This window comes from Erigeron canadensis, chromosome 1 (assembly GCF_010389155.1).
Source record: "Erigeron canadensis isolate Cc75 chromosome 1, C_canadensis_v1, whole genome shotgun sequence".
Classification (NCBI taxonomy): domain Eukaryota; kingdom Viridiplantae; phylum Streptophyta; class Magnoliopsida; order Asterales; family Asteraceae; genus Erigeron; species Erigeron canadensis.
The window spans coordinates 206,759-229,387 of NC_057761.1; the positions used below are offsets into that span (position 1 = coordinate 206,759).

The 22,629-nt window shown below is 33.2% G+C and overlaps 2 protein-coding genes across 3 annotated transcripts; one reads left to right on the forward strand and one right to left on the reverse strand.

Annotated features, from left to right (window-relative positions):
• Nucleotides 1–14,794: 14,794 nt before the first annotated feature.
• LOC122585409 (HIPL1 protein-like) lies at nt 14,795–19,043 on the forward strand. 2 transcript variants are annotated; one of them, XM_043757542.1, is made up of 7 exons: nt 14,795–14,891; nt 14,992–15,155; nt 16,380–17,177; nt 17,327–17,543; nt 17,628–17,800; nt 18,056–18,294; nt 18,510–19,043. In XM_043757542.1, the coding sequence occupies exons 1-7, from the start codon at nt 14,795–14,797 to the stop codon at nt 18,907–18,909; spliced, it is 2,088 nt and encodes a 695-aa protein (XP_043613477.1). In that variant the 3' UTR covers nt 18,910–19,043. The 2 variants fall into 2 exon arrangements, with proteins under 2 accessions (XP_043613477.1, XP_043613478.1); XM_043757543.1 differs by having other exon boundaries at nt 17,631–17,800.
• A 192-nt stretch (nt 19,044–19,235) lies between these two features.
• Nucleotides 19,236–22,372, reverse strand: LOC122585407 (pentatricopeptide repeat-containing protein At1g05670, mitochondrial). The gene is made up of 2 exons (XM_043757541.1): nt 22,136–22,372; nt 19,236–21,775 (listed from the first exon to the last, which is right to left on the reverse strand). Exon 2 carries the CDS (start codon nt 21,668–21,670, stop codon nt 19,490–19,492), a length of 2,181 nt encoding a protein of 726 aa, XP_043613476.1. The 5' UTR covers nt 21,671–21,775; nt 22,136–22,372; the 3' UTR covers nt 19,236–19,489.
• Between the last annotated feature and the right edge of the window lie 257 nt (nt 22,373–22,629).

Here is a 22,629-nt window from a genome sequence, read left to right on the forward strand (position 1 = left end):
ATTTCCCTTCAGTTTGGGCCAACATGCACTTATTTTTTTCTTTTTCTTTCTCTTGCTCAAGTGACATGAGGGCAATCTGGGCCTTAAGCTTTTTGTATTTGGCCTTATAGTCATCAGATTTAACAAAATTAGGGACTGAGGGACCAGCTTGGTTGTTCATTTGACTAGATTCGCATTCCTTCATGAAATGGCCTTTCTTACCACACTTGTAGCAGGTAAGATTGGCCTTATCCGAAGAGTTGGAACTGGAAGCATTGTTGGACCCATTAAATTTATTAGATTTATGCTTGAACCTGTTAAAGGTTTTAGCAATCATGATGACCAGATCATCATCGTCATTTTCATCACAACCATCACTGAGGTCTGTGGTAAGGCCATAGTTCAAAAAGTTGTTTAACATCTCCTTCATCGTATGTGACTGGATATTCTCAGTAGACATTAAAGCAGCACAAGGTTGTCCAGTTTTTGAAGCAACCTTGGAACTCTGAGCATGGTTCATAGCATCTTGCTCAGCCAGTTGTCTTTCAGCATTTTTATCTTCAGTTAATCTGAAGGCTCCATAAAGGGATGCAAGTGTATGACTGTGCAAGGTCTTTCCTTGTCTTAAGACAAGAACCATGTGTGACCATTTGGTTGGAAGTATATCACAAAATTTCTCAAGAAGAATATCCTTATCCTTCTCAACACCCAAGCCTCTCAGTTGGTTAATGAGGCTAGTAAATTTGGTATAGGTACCAGTTAAACTTTCATTCGGTAGAGCAAAGAAGGATTCATACTTCTTGTAAAATGCAACTTTTCTGGTTGCAATGGTGTCATTTCCTCCTTTATTCTGAAGAACTAATTCATCCCACATACACTTTGCACTGGGAAACAACACGAGTGTTGGAATTAGTTCCTCTGGAACAGCAGCAAGGATCATGTTTTTCAGTCTGGTGTCAAGATCAACCAGTCTGCGATCCTCATCGGTCCAGTGCTCTTCAGATTTCTCCCTAAAGCCTCTTCTCCTAGTAGGGTCTAGAAGAGGGCTTACTCCAGAGGACATGGGTATATAAGGACCATCCTTAAGGATTTTCAGCGTATACCTCTCTATTCCGCCAAAATGCAAGAGCATTCTAGCCTTCCAAGTGCCAAACGTTTCATTATTCCCATCAAACTTGGGAACAGGAGTATTGGAATAATGCACATGAACGTGGCTTGGAGTTGGAGTAGGAGGAGGAGGAGGATTGGTATTTAAAGGAGTTGTGACATTAAGATTAGTTTCATTTTGAGGACCAGAACCAGTCTCACCTTCAGTACCAGTAGCCATCTAAGCAGACCTAGGTTATAGAATTGATTCAATTCAACCTGCCTGCTCTGATACCACTTATTAGTCCCAACTATTACTGGATGGTTACTGAAGACACCTCTATGTCTATGGTAAGATTTCTTTGCAATACGTCAACTGCAACTGGACGTAACCAGTTACTGTGAACAGTATACCCGGTTAACTGGAAGTTCCTTATTTAGGTGACGATAACAAATAAGTAAATACAATGCAATAATGTAAAGTACAAATAATGTAAATTGGTGAGACAATATGTAATTTTCAATGTGTATTTTATTTTTTGCTCATAAACAAAATACAAGGTTGTTGCGGAACCAAGATAATATACGAATGTAAATATCCTAACAACCTATGAAATACAATTGATCTATACTTGGAAATTCTCCTAGCAATCGAAACACTTAAAGTTATGAAATGTTCCTTTTCACGATTGAGAGAATATTGCACAAGTTCACCAAGAATATTGCAAGTATGTGTTTGCAAAGTTATTTTCTTGCTTGTGCAAGGACCTCTATTTATAGTCGAAGGTTGAGCATTGGGGTCTCACCTTCGACGTACAAATATGGTTGATAGCACACAAAAGTATTAGTATTTAACTCTTTGTGTGTGCTTAATAAAGTAAGACAAAAGGTTACTTTATTCAACCACTTTACATCCTTGTACTTTTATCCACAGACAAGGTTATTATCCGGGTAAAAGGATGTAAAGTAAAAGGTCCTCCTTGAAGTAAGTGTAAAGCTTTGTAATTGCCTTTACATTGATGGTCTCCGGTTCATTGATCTGTTGAAATGTCAACTGAGCTTCGCTACAATTGTCATTCCCTTTCTTCCACTTGATGTCTTCGACTTCAACTGGAATGTCTTCAGGTGTGTTCTTCATATCTTCAACTGGAAGAAGTCATCAGTTGCATAAACTGTACATTGCAACTGGACTTCTAATATTTCAGGACAATTCTTCAGTCTTCAGTTGTAACTGGAGAGGCTCCAGTTTTCAGTATAACTGGACCTAACAATGACTTTAAAATATTTTTAGTAGATAATCATAGAAAATTTTTATTGAAATGAGAAACAAATATATAGATCGAAATTGATTATTATAATATCAGCTTACTCAAAATATATACAATCTAATAATATTCAACGTAATAAAAAGTTAAATACGTTCATTGTGGTGTATCATTATAAAATCAAATTCTATTCAAATGCCCGCATAATATGCGGGTTAATTACCTAATAAATAATAATAAGAGAATTTGCTATAGAATGTTTATAAAAATTAATACTTTACAATGTTCAAGTAAAATTAAATAATTTTAAAATGTTAAACGAGAGGTTCTTATTTTATTGTATTTAATGTTATATATATATAATATATATATATAAATTGAAACGTGTTTTATATTTTATGCATATTATTTGATACTTTTGTTTCTTAATTATATAATATGCAAGTAAATCTAATAAGATGGAAAATAGAAAAAAAAAACAAAATCAAATGAATTTGAACATATTTTTTAGTTTTTTAAATTGAAAAATGAGATTGCATCTTCTTTTTAACGTATTTTTAAAATTTTCGAAGGTTTCTAAAATAGAAAACTCCATTAATTTTCTACATAATTGGAAATATAAAATTAAAAAATATTTTTTTGAACTATACCCACCTTAAATTGATGAAAGCCTTATATTGAATTTGGACAGAAATATATCAAGGATGACTTTTGTAAAAAATGAATAAATGTAAAAAAAATAAAATTAGAAACCAAGTTTTTTTAGTTGAATACTTGAATTTACTTAATTAACAGTGTCCTATAGTATTTTTATTTTAGAAAAACCATCTTTAATTTATTCACATAATTAACAACGTTTTATAAACGTTTTACTCTTTATAAACCTTCTTGCATTTATTCACATAAATGGTAACATATATAGTAACATATGACTGGTCATATTGTTATTTATGTGAATAAAATAGAAGATGGTTTTTAAAAAGGAAAACATTTATAAGACATTGCTAATTACATAAATAAATTGAAGATGGTTTCTGAAAAGTAAAAAATTTATAAAACATCATCTCTACCAAATTTAGTTTCTATTTTTTTCTTTGACCACAAGAACAACGATTGTACACCTTCATTTTAGAATTTCTCATCCCAATTTATTACTCGTGCAATAACTAGCTAATCAATCCGTATATAATGCGGGTAGCTGAATAAAATTTGGTGTTAAAATTACAGTTTATTTAAAAGTCATAATATATAAATCACATTTGTTATATTAAAATTTTGATGATAAATTGATTATTCAGTTTTCATACTTCTAACTTCGAAATAGTATTAAAATAATAAATTTTTAATCTACAAATTTGTTTTCTATTTCAATATGAACCCTTTTGATAACACTTAACATTTCACTCAAGTTACAATGACATCGAAAGAAAAAAAATAGTTATATAATTTAAAAAAGATACTATGAAAAATTTAATTAATTATACGGGTTTTGATTTTTAGTTTCTATTCCTACTAAATAAATAAGTAAAATAAAAATTTTCCATATACTAACATTATGTTAAAATCATTATATCTTGAAATAAGTTTGAAACTGTTTTGTTTTGTCTATTTTTTTTTATGATGTCATAAAAACGTTAAGTTAACATATTATGGAAAATTCTTTTAAAAAAAATGACATCATCACAATCTTTTTTTAAAAGATAATGTATGTATCTATGGTGTATATGAATAAATTAACAATACAACCCCACCATCCACATTTATACATACTAGTTTCGCAGCCATCATATACTCATAGTCTCATACTACATTTTTTTACAACATTTAATCAAAAGACGAAATAAGGACTGACTTAAAGGATATCTTACAAAGAGATGAGGAAAGAGCAACAATATTTGAAAAAGACGTTGCCACTAAGATGAGGTATGGAATCAACATTTCTATTACTAGTTTATGTTCATTTTAATTCAATTTCAAGCCACCAAATGAACTTTTGGTAGCCTTTTTTCATCCAGTTGCCCTTGAAGTCAATAAAGTGTTTGTAAAAGACGAGCACTGAAATGCGGTAAGGAAAACTTGTGCATTTTGCACTGACCAACCATTGACAAAACTATTAAAAGGAGGCGTTTCTAATTAATTAACAGAGTAGCCCTCAATATGCCAAAGAAGATTAGTCAATGACAACCACAAGAACTTGAGTCCATATATAACTAGTTTTTTTTCACAAAGATTATTTTCATATAACTTAAAGTGACATATAGTAAAACCTTTATAAATTACGAGTAATAATTTTAGAACCATGATATTTTATTCATTTAACAAGATATTATTATACGATAAATTAATAAATTGTTAATTTAAAGAAGTTCATATATGAAATTCAAAATGTTAATGTCCAATGTACATTTAAACATTAAATGAAAACAAGAGTCTATAGCCAATTTGTTTTCGACACGGTAAAATTCATTCGATGAATCCAACCGGCTCAAGTGATTTAAACGATGTAAATTATGAAGACATTCGTGATCTTAAGAACTTGGTTACCGGTATGCATAATTAGCACAAAACGGATGTGAATGAGTTGTGAGATTATCCTAATAAAAAGAATGAATGTTATGAGGTTCAAAGCATTTAAGAATTGTGACGGATACTGTTCAACATCCGGTTGATGACGAAATTGAGGATGATACAGTAGCTTTGACATCAGTCACTCAGAAAGAAGCATTGAAAGCAACAACTCTTCACAAATTTTTGTTGCTTTACGAGAAGACAGTGTCTCAACTCTTAAGTGCAATAGAGAAATTCAAAGTTATATTCAACATAGATTTGAAGTAAAAAAAAAAGTGAATATAAATTCAAATTTTACTAAACAATATTAGATTTTGAAATATTTAAGAATTATTAATTTATAGTTTGTTGGACCTATAAAATTATATTGGTATTTCAAAAAATTATTACTTTATTTTATCAATTGGTGTCCAATTATATACTAGTCCTAAGTTGAGACCCGACAAACTATTAATCTTATCAAGGTTATTAATTCATTTAGATTAAATTTATATAGATTCTACTGTAACTAACTTAATTAATGTATATAGGGGTGAGTTATTTTAAAAACCCCTAAAAAAAGAAACTCAAGAACCAATCCTAGCCCTCCATTTATCAAGATCAAATTTAAATCATGAAGGGTATTCTGGTCATTTTAACATGTAATTATCACTATATAATGTGTAAATAAATCAATTTGCGTTCTTAAGTGTGTGTAAAACACACCTTCTGCTCTCAACAACATTACGATCAAAATCTGCAAAATTCCGATCAGATCTGCATCCGATTAATCCTACATGAAATCGCGATCAAACCTCCAATAATTATGATTAGATTCGATTTCGGATCTCAATTTGTACAAAAAAAGAAAGCTTCATAAAATTCATATCACGGTCAATAATTCATATTCCCGTTTTTGCAAAATTCCGATCCAAATTCCGGTCAAACTATAACAGTTAAGTAATCCTCAATTCGATTATCATCAATTACAATAGTTTTTTTATTTCTAAATTTTTTATATGAAATTATTTAATTATATAGGTGAATATGGAAGAGGATGCAACTATACATGATGACAAAGTCAATTCATTGTTTCATGAAGAAGATAGTGTGTTCAGTAACCTCTTTGTAGCTAAATCGAGTAAGTTTTCAAAATTCTAGCTTAAAACTTTTGAATATATGTTGATCTTACATATGTGTAGGAGATGTATGTATGCGTATCCAGTTGTATTAGTCGTCTACACATGTGTAGGATGTGTTTTAGTTAACAACTATGAAGTTGAAATGTTTATCAATGTATGTTGATTCTACACAGGTGTACATTTAATAAAAATGAAATTTTATCACAACCATAAAATTTTATGTCGACATACATCAAGAATTTTTTTGGTGAACTTACATTTACTGAAAGCTAATTCTTTTCCCGGGAACTCATTTAGTGTCAAACTTTAGTGTTAAGTTCTTTAGATTTATAAAACTTAAATCATGTTTTATAACACATAATCAATCAACTTATTTTATTTGATTGATTTTACCTATCTTAACTAAATGACCTTATTAAGGTACCACTTCTGTCCAAAGGTGATGTGCTACTCTTACACTGTCATTTAGTGTAATTAAGCATTGTCGTAAAATATGTATGTCTAACATAATGAACAAAGCCCAGTCATATAAATGTGTGTCCTAATGTCGTTACATCATTCATTCTAGTGTTGATGTAGACATACATATGACATTAGTCTAATATGCATTAATATTACACTTCTGCCCAAAGGTGATGTGTTGTACTTATGTTGCATATTTATTAATATTTGTTCATTGGCATACACATGACATCTGCCCTAAGTACTTGAAAGTTTTACTTCTGGCCAAAGCTGATGTGTTACATTCATGTCTGGCAAACTTCACATGTGCACTAAACTTATATGTTTTGCTTCTGTCCAAAGGTAATGTGTTACATTTACCTTGCACATGTTATTCCTAATGCTTAGGTAATTGCTACTAACCAAAGTGAATGCAATTATTTATGTAGAATATTACTTAGTTTACTATTTTGGTGTTATAGTAGAATAATATCACTTCTTCAATAATTCAAATTAGTTTTGCCCTGTTAGTCTCTTCTATAACTTTAAATCTCAACATTAATCCACTCTAATTAAAAAATCCAAAGTAATTTTTGCTTCATCACAAGTTTCAATAGATTTTGCTCTTACTGAGTCTTGTTTTTCCATTAAGACATGACACCGATTTCTCCTTCTGATAAAGTATAATGGAAGATTACTTGAGCATAAGAAGTGGGATAAGTCAATAACTATGTCTCTTATATTAAACAAGAACTCCTTACGTGATTCTTATTAGGTGAGTTATTCCATATTATTAAATTCACAGACTAATGTGTTTTCTGTGAAAATGGAAGAATCAAAATAATTCATAAAACTCATGCAAATACAAATTCTAAATTAGTTAAGTATCATATGTGAATACATCCTAATACATAATGTCATGTCCCCTAAACTAAAGGGCTTATACATGGAAATCAGTTAAGCTTCTTAGTGCCTTAAATAATGACTTCTCCATTAGTACGATTAGATGCCTTAAAATCAACAATAAGACTCGGAAGTACCAAAGAAAAATGAGTTTGTTGATAGCAATATACGTACAGGAAAAGAATGGCATGAAACTAGAAACTGGATAGTATTTACTGTTGAGTCTTGGATTCGCTGACCAGACTTGCTCGCTAACGTAGGTTGTCAGCGAGTATTCAGCGAGTCCAGTAACCTTCTTCAGCGGGTTGTATGCTGCCCAAATGTTTGTCATGGCGGGAAGTTTTTCAAACAAATAAAGACAAGAGTCACATGGTGGTTCTTCCAACTGTAACATACCTCATATGGGAAAGGTACATGTTGGGACCAAAATTAGGGTCTTCTCTCTCATACCCATTTTGGTAAAGAAGACAATGGCTCTTGCATGGAAGTACAAGGAGCCAATGGGACGTCGACAACCACCATCTATCACCATCAAAGGAAGGCTGTGTTGCCCTAATTCTTCCTATATATAAAGCAACACAGCCGCATTGTATCAAATGTGTTTGTCACCTTTAAAGTGTGTGTCACTTATAATTGTTCAAGTTTATAGTGTGTCTAGACTTAGCAATTACCTTGTTCATTTGTATTCTTGTAAGTCAAGTTTGTAAGATCGACCATATATTCATCGTTTAATCAATGATACATATGATTATACTTGCATTGATTTATTACAATTGAACTTGTCATTGTTCTTGTTGTTTATCTTCTTATTTACTTTCTTGTCTAGCTTAACTATAACATAAGTTGTGCATTCGTGGACTGTCATTTACCTTACTACCACTTAACTTTAAAGATGATGGTTCTAAGGTCTATTTTCTAGCTTTAAGTCCTTTCGAAAGGAAAGTCACCTTGCACGATTATGTCATTAGCACAGGCATGAGCGATATGACTATCCATAATCTAAGGAAGTAGTTGGCTTAGATAACTAGAATAAATTAATGATACTTAAGTCTGCTAATATTAATATTTCGATTAACACATGATGCATTAAATTTAGTTATATGTGTTTCCATACCAAAATCCATATATGACTACCATGAGAGTAAGTGATTAAGGTTCAAAGAACACTAATGACTGTTTATTTAGGGTTTATGATACCTTACATATTTTGGATTACTCGGAATATAGTATCAATACTAAGGCTATAAATTTGACAGTTACATGGTTTAAATGACCCAAAACCCGGTCACTATTAGCTTAAACACTCATCTGATTGGTTATCACTTTCTGGATAGAAACCCTTAGCATAGCACTAGCTGATATAATGCAATTTCACAACTTTTTGTTATCCTTAAAATGAATAATTTAGCAAAAGGACAATGAGACACATGAATTTCATCCATTAAGATCAAAATTCATGAGCAATCATGACGAAGGATGAATTCTTATCAAATCTCATTCTTATTGACTTTAAGCATGTGTTAAATGCCTTAAGTTGTAAATGGTTAAGGGAATTAGTGAGCTTGCATCATGGGTTCTATCTCATCAAACTTAATGGAGCTTATCTCAAATTGGAATATTCAGACATAATTTGTATCTAATGTATCTAGCTACCACTAATCAAATGTCTTATAGAAATCTATTCATATATATTTACTATGATTCCTTCTAAATTTGTCCTTTATAATTTCTTATGAAATCAGGACAATAAGGTAATGAAGTCTAACATATATGTATAGTTTCCCACATCACAGTATCATTTAAAACTTCTCATACTAAGTTCTTAGAGATCTTAGAGATTAGTGGGAGCATTATGTATCCTGATTATAACTTGCAAAAGTTTCAAGAGGTGGGGAAGTGACAATTTGTTTTTACCTTAAAATATACCTCTTATGCATGATATTGCTCTATAACGACTTGTCTCCTTAGTATCCAATATTACTCCTACCAAAGTTTAATTGATACCTAATTGAATATTGGCAAACTTAGATTTCTTACATGAAACCTCATGTAATCCTTAATAAGAGAAAATGATATAAAGTTATAAACATCATTAAGTTGTTTTCTCTATTAGATTTTGTTTTCGTCTTAATATAATGTTGACCCTAAGCATGCTGAATTTCTAAGGATTTCTAAGCTTAGTGGCAGTAGTAAAGCTATGAAGTACAACAGGCCCGGGGGGGGGGGGGGTTGACTCTACCAGACTTTACCAACTTTTACACACTTAGAAATAAATGTTGCTCCTAATATACCTGATAGTTAACCAAGAGCTAATCTATAAATCTGAAATTTTAATAAACCCAATAATCAACTCAAGAGGTTCATCAATCTAGATCCAAAAGATCTACTAACCTTGATGATTATATACCTTACCTGATTAAAGTTGAAATGGATGTTGGAAAGTTTACTGATTCTATACCTCTTCTAATTATGCTGTTAGCAATAATCAATCTTCTACATGTCATAAAGCTATTATTGGCATCTTAACCTCATAAATTACTATAACGTTTGGAATTTGGTTGAATTACCTTAAAGGTGTTCATAACTTAAACTAAATTCGAATGAAACCGTTATTATTTTAAAAGAATGATTGATTGCGTAATGACTTAACTCGAGAGGATATAAGTTATCAAAGAACCTACTTGCTTGTCTTACAAGGTTTTTTGAGGATCAGTGTTGTTTTAGTAGCTTATTATGATTTAGAGCTATATTAGATGGATAATAAAACAACTTTCATAACTTACATGTTCATAAATGAACCTTATAAGTCTTAGCTTAGATGAAAAACATTTAGCCTGTAAGTTAATAAAATCCATATATGAGTTGATGTAAGTGGATTTTGATGAAATTCTAATGCAATTCTTTTCATGAGTATTCGAGTGGATTAATGTACCTACCTAAAGATGAGTGGGAGCAAATAATGTAAACTTGTCCTTATATAGATGGAAATCTTTTGACAAGTATATGTTACATAATGTCAAAGTAATGATAACTCATATTTGACATGATAGATCTGACGGGATATTATTTTCTTCCCATAAACTTTTGTACTTAGCAGATCCTTATAAGTGTAACATGCAATATTGCTCTCTTTAGAGGCTAATAGGATAAATGAGATTATTTCTATATGCTTAGAAGCCTTATATATGCTTCATTAGTTGAAAGCCTTATGTATGTTCAAGTCTGAACTCGTTTAGATATTGATTACATTGCTGGATCACTAGACTAATATAAGTATAGTTTTAGTCTAGATTATGATAAAGCCTCTTAGAAAGTATTTCAACATCTAGAAAAAACGAAAGACTATAATTTGAACTATAAAAGGAAATGAGAAGATTAAATCTGATTGACTACTCTGAACTCTTTTTTTCGTCTTATTCAGAGGAAACATAATGTTAATTTCAGGGCATATCCTTAAGTCAGCAGACATAATTATCTTATGGAAGAGTCATAAGGAACTGTTATCAACCTAAGTTATTATGACATATGTTTGGCCATATAATGTTGTTGGAAATTTATCAATTGACTCATAAGTAACTCCATATTAGTAACATATTGAAGACTTATTGTGATAAAAGTCAGTTACCCTAACTTCTCGAACAGTAACAGTTTGAGAGGAGCTCAATTAGATTCAATATGAGATTATTGTTTTCAAACAATAACAGTTTGAACAAGTAGAGGAAAATAAATACTCATATTGAATACATTCATGATATGCTCGCTTAAGGTACCTCTAACTAAAGGTCTATCACCCATAAGTCTTTTCTAAGAGCTCAAAATAAAGACAGGTGTTACTGATGACCATGCGCAACTGCATATCATACTATGAAAGATTAGCTAAGAATTTTTCCTCCCTTAGATTTGTTCGTCTCTAAATACGTTTTGCTAGCCTAATGGCGTAGACACTAATTATACAAATCAATATTTAGGCTTATTTGTCATTTGATCCTAATGTTTACTTAGATTTTAAATTTTGGATTGTAGTATGATTAATGGGGGTCCTGAGTTGAATAACTGGCTCAACGACCGTATTTGCTTGCTACAGTTCTGGTTTAAAACTAAAATGAGTATTAATTTATGATCAGGCTAATCTAATATTCATAATAAATGATTACTCCGGCCAAGTGGGAGAATGTTAGAATAAAAAATATATATATATATATTAATGTATTGGGTGATACTCCGGTGAGAACACTTTTAAAATAAGAACGGTGAGAACACTTAAAAACATCATTTTGATTCATTAAAAGTCCATAAAACTAACATAGTGCTTAACTAATTATCATTATTTAAGTGTTTAACAACACATTGATCCGTCAAAATCTAAAAAATCACGTTTTTTTGTGTGCATCCATCTTGGATGCATATTTATCAATATGATGCATCAAAAAAAAAACAAATTTTTTTCGATTTTGACGAACCAATGTGTTGTTAAACACTTAAATAATGATAATTAGTTAAGCACTATGTTAGTTTTATGGACTTTTAATGCATCAAAATGTAATTTTTAAGTGTTCTCATTTGTTCTCATTTTAATTTCATTCTCATTTGATTGTCACCCTTAATGTATTTATATATATATACTAGGTCTTTTACCCGCACGATGTGCGGATTTTTTTTAAAGCAGTATAATAATAAACTATATTATGAAACATGAAAAAAAAAGTGATCTCTAATCCTTGGATGATAGATTATGTAATGTGAACTCCATGCATAATGTTTTAACATACAAATAAACCTAAATTCAGGTTGAAATTTGGCATTGAGTACTTTGACTATACTTTAAAGAATTGTTATAGTTGGGCGAATACCCGCAACATACAATTAGTTCAACAAAACAAAACAATGAAGTGTAGCGTAGACCTACATGTAAAGTTGAAACACGCGAATTCGATTTATTGGAGTGCCCAGAGTATATGATCAAGAATTAGGTGAAGATGTCTGAACTCTGAACCAACCTATTTTGATAAATCTATTATCGTCTATTAGTTCTTATAGAGTATATTATTTCCACATCATGATGATTGAATATTTTGACTACATAGAGCTTGATGAATGTTTAACTATTTGTTAAATAGCAATTATATACATACACAAAATAAAGCTTAAAAAAAAAACCCTTTTTATAGAATTACTAATGTGATTAGATTATATTACCATTCATCCTAAATACATACAAATGGAATCAATAACAAATTAATTTGTAATCGTACGTATAATTCTAACAAATATAAGGATTTAGTAATATATAATTTGTAATCGTACGTACAAAGTGACGATTTTATTAAAAATAAACATAAAAATAAATAATAATAATAATAATAATAATAATAATAATAATAATAATAATAATAATAATAATAATAATAATAATAATAATAATAACAACAACAACAACAACAATAATAAAGGGTATGTAAGAATTTGTGGATTTGTAATATTTTTGCCAAATTAATTTTGATCAATCCCATAAATATATTGTTTTCATATACGATATATCCAATTTTATAGTTTCTATATTCTAATTTATACTATATTTTCTATAAAAAAGATTGATAATTTAAAAAAAACATGGAGATGCCACATAGGATAAATCTTATGTGGCAACATTTAAGCATAGCTTTGATTTAGGGAGGACGGCTTAAAAGGCTAGGATTCCTACTGTTTTAATATTTATATATATATATATATGTGTGTGGCTCTTATAATCGATCATTTATCTAATTATAATGATCAATGACCTAATTACCCCTAAATAATTAATAGGTAATTATTTGATGGACGTAATTACCATACTTATAAATTAGTGTTTCCCCTTGGGTGTGTTTTATATATAGAGATCATTAGGGGCCTAACACCATAACATAAATCACCCCCTCTAAATTCTCTCTAAACTCTTGTGGCTTTATCTCTATCACCTAAACCCCATCATTAGCGCATACCCTAAACGGGAACCCGACCCTCAACCGAGTCAGGTCTTCTTCCCTCTACATCTTCTGGATGATTAAGTGCACATCTCTAATTCATTATGTATTTAGTTTATACAATAATTGATCAACACAATATTCTCTCAGACCTCATAATAATCTACACATCAAATAAAAAAAGTAGCAGTACCTCTATTCTCTAGTTTATTGACTTTATTCTCATTTCTTCCTCCGACCTTTCTGCAAATGATAACTACATTCTTTTAAATTTGTCACCATTCTAACTTGATGGACATTGACCGATCGACTTTTTATTTGTCAATTAATGTGCCATACATTTTGTTATTAAAAAATGAATTTGATATAAAAAAGTAATATGTTTTAGATAAAAGTTCTGAGATGTTAACTACTGTATTAAATATAAAAATTACATTTGCTTGTATAACTGATATATTTTCTAATTTTAGTTTACTACTTTTCCATATAACAGTACAGTGAAAATTATATCTTATTAATTGTACATACATTGTAAAAATTTGATGATTGTTTCTCTTTTCTTTCACGACTTCTGTGCTCTTTAATCTTCGATACACTCATGCACCAATTGAGAGTTAGTGAAGAATTGAAGCTAGTTTTAATTCGGACTAGTCGGGATTTGGTACCGATATACCGGTCCCGTCTCGGTACGGTACCGGTACCAATCCAAATGGGACCGGGATCGGTACCATGGTTTGAGCAATTTCGGGATCGGTAGCGTCAAACAAAATTGTTAACAAAAATTTAGTATTATACAGCTGCTTTAGTTCACTTCTATCCACCCATAACAACTATATCACCTTGAGATATTCCCAAGTTGGGAAAAATAAATAATTTCGTTGATTGGTGTCTTAATCAATTAATCTATTGTTTCTTACTGGTAAAGTGGACATCCATCTATCCCCAGCCCCAGGGGTGTTTACTTTAAAGCAAACTTAGGAAACATGTCTTAACGATCAGAAACTTTACGTACTAATATCCCGTTATACAAAAACTTACACATATTTGACTTACTTGCATACAACTCACCTCAGAAAAATGGGCTTATAGACCACACAAAAGTTTTTGGAAATCATAAGCCTAAACTTGTAGCTTCAAGTCAACCTTTCTTGTTTGTGCCTCCATTGTCAATGGAGAGAGGGGGCGGGGACCTTTGCTTTTCAGCTAACTTTTACTCGAATTAGTAATGGGCACTAAATAGTTTATACGAGTGGCCACCCTTTTTTGAGGGCAGTTTTTGTCTGTTTTCCTGTCCATGATTAGACAGCCTTAAAGGCTGTTTGAACAAATTGGAGGATAAACATTGACCCATACATACATATATGTATACATACCTAGAGACAGACATAACACATACAATAACACGTGTATATATATGTATATGTAGAGACAGAAAGAGAGATTATCTATTTGCAACTAATGAGAAAAAATGGAAGCTTTTCTTAGCTTTCTTCTTCCCCTGCTGCTGTGTCTCTTACTGATGAATTGCAATCCTTCTACTTCACTACCCATGTGTACCAACTTGAGTGAGTCTCTCTATGCACACATAGTAATATATCTATCAGGTAGTATTAGTTACCCTGTATATGTTTGATAACTGACGTGATGTGTGTAAATGTAAATAAGGGGCACCTGTGATTGAAAATGAATCTCTGGCATTTTGTCCCTACAAGGGGAGGGTGTGTTGTGATTCAACCAAAGACTCACAGCTACAGATGGAGTTTGAAGCTATGAACATCTCGGTTTCCGAACCTGACTGTGCTTCGGCTATCAAATCAATTCTTTGTGCTGTAAGTTTATCATGCTTTCTATTTCCCATCAAACTGATATGTGCTTTTGTTGATCTTTATCACAATAATTGGTTCTTTATACGTACTACTTTTGTAAGAGATTATCTGAGCTCATAACTCGACAACCCCATATTCCTGTTTGCCAATCTGCTTTGCAGAAGTATATTGTACATGAATTACGGTAAACTCCAGAGGCAAAGAGAAACAGAGTTATGAATGATGCAAGACTAATTTTGTAACGGCTGCAAGTCCGGGAGCAATTTAATAAGAAATATTCTAGTACAAATAGGTTATTTATCAAGCTATGAAAACAAACCCGGATCAAGCTAGAAATAAAATAAATAAAATAAAAATGGAACAGGTAACCAGAATGATCCAAAGTACATCAATCTTTGACCAGAGCTTTCACCAAATGCAAACTAGAGTTTTTTATTTGATATATATACCTAAACATGCCCATTTCACATTTTGAAAAGCCGACTATAAATATTTTTAGGAGCCAGTTTGGTGCTAGTTCCAGACTAAACTGAACTAAAAACTATAACAATACCCAGCTCCACACATTTGCAAAAAAGTTAAAGCCATGAACTTAACCGAACATACCCACATCTGGTTCAGTTTCCTGACTGGTTTTACCCACCACTATTGCCCTACACCGAAAAGGTCAAATCTTTGATGATTCCATCATCTATGATTGAGTTGCGAATACAAACTGACCGCCATAGGTCAGGCTTTTGGTCAGCAAGCAGATCTTGAGTGGTCAACCCATGAAAATTAATTTAATAGGACCTACACCAACAAATTAAGTTTTTGGTTAGCAAACCCGATCCTGACTTCCGCTCTTTCCAGGCCTAAGGCCGAGACCAAGTCTAGATGAAGTATCAGACTTGCATAAGTTTAAATACACCCATAGATGCAATAAGGTGGACCACCACCTCCCCAACTCGTCCTCCACAATCATGCATCATTACCAACAAATTAAGTATTTGGTCAGCCCAAAAAACCCTCAAGAAGTTTTGGCAAAGATTGCACCAAACAGAAGCACGATTTCGTTAATCAAATTGTAATGAACTTGTAACGTTGAAAGTAAACACATGATTTTGAATCACCAGGCAGACTATATAGGAGATGTTATGTTGTCGATATGATAGGCTAGAAAGCTTGCATTATATTGCAGCACTGGAACTAACACATCGCATGTTATCGGACTGCTTTTATATGCAGACATGTGATCAGTTCTCGGCAAACCTATTCAACGTTCAATCACAAATCCGTTCAGTTCCAGTTCTTTGTGACTCTCCTAACTCAGCAGATTCTTCTCTGTCCAACCAATCTGAAACTAGTTTCTGTACATACGTGTGGGAGACATGCCAAAACGTCTCCATGCATAATTCTCCATTTGCCCCTTCACTACAAGGTGCTGGTGGATTACCACAGAACACATCATCTAAGTTCACTGATCTTTGGCAATCAAGAAGCGATTTCTGTACTGCATTTGGTGGTAGACCAGATGAAAGGACTCAGTGTTTCAACGGGAGACCAATACTGCTTAACTCGACCGAACACCCTGTTCCTCCAAAAGGCATATGTCTTGAGAGGCTTGGAGATAAAGGGTATATCAATATGGCTGCTCATCCAGATGGGTCAGACCAAGCTTTCTTCTCAGACCTACCTGGAAAAATATGGCTCGCAAAAATTCCTACACATGGCTCTGGAAAACCATTGGGATTAGATGAATCTAGCCCTTTTGTAGATTTAACAGATCAAATCAAATTTGATACCGTATTTGGTTTGATGGGGATAGCGTTCCATCCAAAGTTTGCTGAAAATGGGCGTTTCTTTGCTTCGTTCAATTGTGACAAAGAAAAGTCGTCCACGTGTTCAGGAAGATGTGGTTGTAACTCAGACGTGGGTTGTGACCCTTCAAAAATAGGGAGTTCAGGGGGAGCAGATCACCCATGTCAGTATCATAATGTGGTGGCAGAGTACACTGTTAATGGGACATCATCAGAACCTGCAAAGGTAATGCACTGACTTATTGACTTAGCACATGTATTGTGAGCACATGCTATAACTCAAACATACTAAAGTCAGAAGAAAACAACCACAAAAGACTGGTCCTACGTAAAAATGATATGCATGTCATTATCTAAGATTGTTTATGTTTGTAGGCGACAAAAGGGAAACCTGAAGAAGTGAGAAGAATATTTACGATGGGGCTTCCATTTACAAATAATCATGGTGGCCAGATTCTTTTCGGGCCTACTGACGGGTATCTGTATATTATGCTGGGAGATGGTGGAGGTAGAAACGGTCCTTTCGGATTTGCACAAAACAAAAAATCCTTGCTCGGAAAGATTATGAGGGTGGATGTTGATACAATACCTAGTAAGTATCCGGTTTTTTTATTGAAGTTTAGGCAGGCACCAGTTCCTCTGCCCCATTTAGATAACAATTGAATTTTTTTTCTAGAAGAGGCAGATGATATGAATTTATGGGGAAATTATTCAATCCCTCGTGACAATCCCTACTCTGAAGATAAAGAATTGTTGCCTGAAATATGGGCCTTAGGACTCAGAAATCCTTGGCGTTGTAGCTTTGATTCGGAAAGACCTGCTTACTTCCTATGTGCAGATGTTGGACAGGTTTGTATAACCTCTTAGTTTTCACTTTATTCATCTTGTTACAGTATTTGTATTTTATTGTATTCTTTTAATGCCATCTGCCTTCTCATTTTATTACTTTTCTAAAAATTACTACAACTCATCAATAAAAAAACTTGGACATTTCCAAGCAAAGTTTCTTGAAGTGGTTTTGCAAAGTCTCCAACTCTCCTTGCTACAACGATACATAACACTTTTTGTGGGTCAGCATAAAGTTCACATCCATTTTATTGGCAGGATCGTTATGAAGAGATTGATGTCATTACCAAGGGTGGAAACTATGGCTGGAGTGTATATGAAGGCCATCTTACTGTTAATTCTCACCAATCTTCCATAGGAAATACAACTGATTCTACAGATCTTATCTTTCCAGCAATGGGATATAACCACTACGACGTAAACAAAAAGGAAGGTTCTGCAGCAATATCAGGCGGGTATTTCTATCGTTCTACTACGGATCCATGCATGTATGGCAGGTAAGACATGAAGAGCCTATGAACGTTTTTCTAACAAGTTTAACAACAAAAAATAAAACATCGTAATTTCATCTAGACTCTTAGAAACTTCTCATTTATCCTTATAAAAAAGAATTGAAACATTCTAGTATTCAAGTTTCGATATTCTGAGAAATCATTTACTTCTTAATTATGAAAGTTAAAGGAAATGATTCTAACTATAAAACGATATTCAGTTACCTGTATGCAGATCTGTATGCCACTGCTTTATGGGCAGCTGCTGAAACTCCAACAAATAGTGGGAACTTTTCCACATTTTCAATCCCTTTCAGCTGTGCTCTTGATTCTCCATTACAGTGCAGCTCGGTACCAAACACTAACTTGGCTGCTCTAGGTTACATATACTCATTTGGAGAAGATAACAGGAAAGACATATATATTTTGTCAAGCACTGGAGTCTACAGAGTAGTACGCCCAAGTCGCTGTAATTATACTTGTACAATGGAAAATGCAACAGAATTTGCAACTCCTCCTACTTCTTCACCTTCTTCAAGCAGTAATCACCTCACCAGCCAAAATATGGAGTTTGTGCTCACTATCTCTTTAATATTGTTCTTAGTAGGCCATATGCTGTAAGCCTGTCAGAATACAAATCAGCGTCTCAGGAGCCATGCTTTTATAAATTACATCGTTTCATTTAGCTTGGATGTGATTATGTGAATAAACAAAATAGGTTACTTTGAATATTATATCAAGTTCTTTAATGAGCATTTCCTCCAAAGCGTACCAAGAATAATTAATATCCTACAAAAGGTATTTAAAAACTGACGTGAATAATTAGGATTTTATTAATCCAAAATCCTTAACATAGTTGATTAAAAAATATACAGAAAACTTGTTATAAGATCACTTATTAATTCAAAAGTGTCTGAGTTGACCACTTGATCCAGATTCAAAAAGTTGTAACCGTTAGAAATGATTTTACTAATACTAACAGTATCAATTATCTTGACATTGCGAATTCAGTTGTTCACATTTACAGAAACAAACACTAGGCACCATAACAATATCACTCAATCATACTCCGTAAGATCATAAGTAGCCTATATATACAAGGAATATACCAGGCATGGGATTCCTTTGTTAGAAAATCAAAAACCTTAGACTTTCAACCTGCAACACAAAGCTAAGAATCAGGAATGCCAAACCACGTTGTTCAGTCAGCAGTCTTATCTAGAATACTTTTCTCTATCACTTCATCACACAGCTCAAGCGTCGAATCCAGATTCCCTTCATGATAGTTCATATCCATAAAGAAATTGTGTAAATCTGTATCTGCAACTAAACCTTTTCTCCTCATTTCCTCAAACAGATTTTTGGCGTCCATATATTTTTTCCTCTTAATGAAACCCTTAATGAGAGCATTATAAGCATCTACTGTAAGATCATAACCCTTCTCTACCATCTCTTTATGCAAATACCATGCCTCTTTCATATTTCTTGCTTTGCAGTGGCCTCTTAGCAGTATGTTGTAGGTGTTGCCATTCGGAGAAAGACCTTCGCCTAACATCCCTTTATAGATTTCAGTTGCCTTGTGCATATCATTTCGAACACAGTACTGCTTCATAAGTGAATTGTAGGTGGTGGCATTAGGCATGATACCTTTTTCCATCATCCATTTAAGTAGCCTCTTGCCATCTTCTAGCATCCCTGACATACAGAATCCATTCATCAAAACATTGAAAGTAACGACTGTAGGCTGAAGCCCTTTATCCAACATTTTCTGCAGCAGCTCATGAGCCGTAGCCATGTCTCCAGCCTTGCAATAAGCATCCATTAAAGTTGTATATGTAAAAGTATCAGCACATATGCCTGCCATCTCCATATCTTCGACTAGCTTCATTGCTTGTACAATATTTCCAACTTTACAAATACCATTAACAAGAGTATTATACGTATATATATTCAATTCAAGACCCTTCGCACACATTTCTTGTAGAAGTTCGTTTGCTGTATCTATCTCTCCTTCTTTGCATAAACCATCAACCAGGGCAGTATAAGTGACAACATTGGGTGTCAGACCCATCCGAATCATCTGGTTATGAAAAGAAAATGCCTCTTTAATCTGACCTCCTTTGCAATAACCATCAATTAGTACTGTATAAGTAATTTCATCTGGTTCCATATCTCTACCACGCAATTCAAGAAAGAGATTGTGTGCCCCCGATATATTTCCTGTTCTAAAGATACCAGATATAAGAGCAGTATATGTTACGAGATCAGGAAAAACGTTCTTACTATGCATCTCCTCAAGCAGTCTATATGCAGCAACGACATTTCCAGCTTTGCAGAAACCGTCAATTAGGGTTGTATACACAACCTTATCAGGGACTAATTTCTGGTATATCATCTCCCTGAGAACCTTCTCTGCGTCTGCTAATTTACCAATCTTACATAAAAGGAAAACTGCACTGTTAAGAGTAAACATGTTCGGCTTCAATCCTTTGATTCGCATTTCTTCAATAAGTGTTAGAACTACATGATACTCTCCAATCTGACAGTACCCGTTGATCATAGTGCTATAACTAACAGCATCAGGCATGTAGCCCCGCAACTCCATTTGAATGAGCAAGTTGTGAGCTTCTTTCACTTTGCCCATTTGACAAAAGAAATGAATCATTATATTATGTGCCGTGGTGTCCCATTTGACACCCTGTTTAAAGAATTCAGTAAATATGTGTGGTGTAGTCCTACAGTCATGGACGTTTAGTGATAGCTGGGAGAGAAAAAAATTGCATGAATGTAGAGAAATTACCACCCCGTAGTTTAACATCTTATAGAATAAGTTTTTGGCTCCATCAAAAATTCCAAGTTCCACGAGGACTTGAAAGAAGATATCAAAGACTTGGGGCTTAGAACCCCACTCCTTGTAAGTGTATATCAACTTTTCAGTGAAAAGAGCAAACGGGAGAGTGGCATCTACATTAGGTTTAGACCAAAAGTCATGTATCAGACGATGAGCCAATTGTGGGTTGTTTGCAGCAACAGAAATATGAATAATAATGCAACGAGCCTCGAGGGACGGAAGTGTCCGTAAGCAAAACCATTGAAAGAGATTGAAAACCAAGGTGTAGTCAGTCTTGAGGTCCATGAGAAGCCAAATAAAGTGTTGAGGTCTAAAGGCGGATTCGAATGGCTTGAGAATTTGTTGAATAGGTTGACTCCTGCGGCGTTGCTTAATGGAGGTGGAAATGTTATAGACAAGTTGGGAATCTTTGATGGTAGGTTTTCTAGGAGAATAATCAGGAAAGCATCGGGCGGAACCGAAGTTGCGCGTGGAAATGTGAAATATGAAAGATGAAGAATATATTGAAAGGGAGAAAGGAAACCTCTTCATAACTTAGAAGACGAAGAAGAAGCAGCAGCAAACTACATTCCCTGGTTTGAAGTTTGAGAGCCTTGTTGTCCATATAGAAGAAATCAGCAGCACATCATCTCACCTCTGGATGACACACAATACATACATTATTATTATTATTATATTAGCAATAATTCATGCCAAATATGTAATAGTAGTAGTGTTTATCATATCATATCCACGAGGATAGAAAGAAAAAAAAAATGAATAAAAAAGTAGAGTGGCATTTTATCAAACAGATGGTGGTATGAGTGGCACACTTCAACTATCATCACCATCACTCTCACTGTATATATATATATATTATTGTAAGTAACACCACGACTAAATATGAACTGTACCATTTCTTATGAATGAATGAATTCTGAGAATTTTTCAAGGACAGCTACATAGAGATACAGATTCAGATTCGGATAGACAAAGACACGCCGTAAAAATAAGTACCTTTATGAATGAATGAATGAATCCCTTAATTTATTACGAGTAGATTCCAATTGTAACATGGATGAACCAATGAATCCACAAAGTAGTTATTATTAGGGGGCAGGTGCGGTACCATGGCTACACCCTCGCCACTCAATCGGGTCGTGGATCGGGTAGTGAACCCTAGGAGAGAGAAAGAGATGAGGAGATGACCGTTGTATACTACTACTATACTCTGTTCTTTCTTGTTCTTTCTTGTTCGCTGGCATACAGGGAAAGGAACGCTACAACATCATAACAAAAGTTATCTTTTTTTTATAACTTTCACTTTAAACCCTTCAACTTTTCTGTTATATCAAAAGTTACTCTAAAATAAATAAGTTTAGCATAAACCTAGTATTTAAACTAGTTATTGTACTCGCGCGTTGTCGCGAAATACGCTTTTTACACGACAATGTTTTGGACTCAAATTTATGTAAAATATCCGAAAAAAATGTTAAAGAATAATAATATGT

What these genes read in the sequence shown, in the direction of transcription:
- LOC122585409 (XM_043757542.1), top strand. Translation starts at nt 14,795, where the DNA reads ATGGAAGCTTTTCTTAGCTTTCTTCTTCCCCTGCTGCTGTGTCTCTTA. An exon ending in ACCCATGTGTACCAACTTGA is followed by an intron (nt 14,892 to 14,991) that starts GTGAGTCTCTCT and finishes AATGTAAATAAG; the next exon opens with GGGCACCTGTGATTGAAAAT. An exon ending in TCAAATCAATTCTTTGTGCT is followed by an intron (nt 15,156 to 16,379) that starts GTAAGTTTATCA and finishes TTTTATATGCAG; the next exon opens with ACATGTGATCAGTTCTCGGC.
- LOC122585407 (XM_043757541.1), bottom strand. Translation starts at nt 21,670, where the DNA reads ATGAAGAGGTTTCCTTTCTCCCTTTCAATATATTCTTCATCTTTCATA.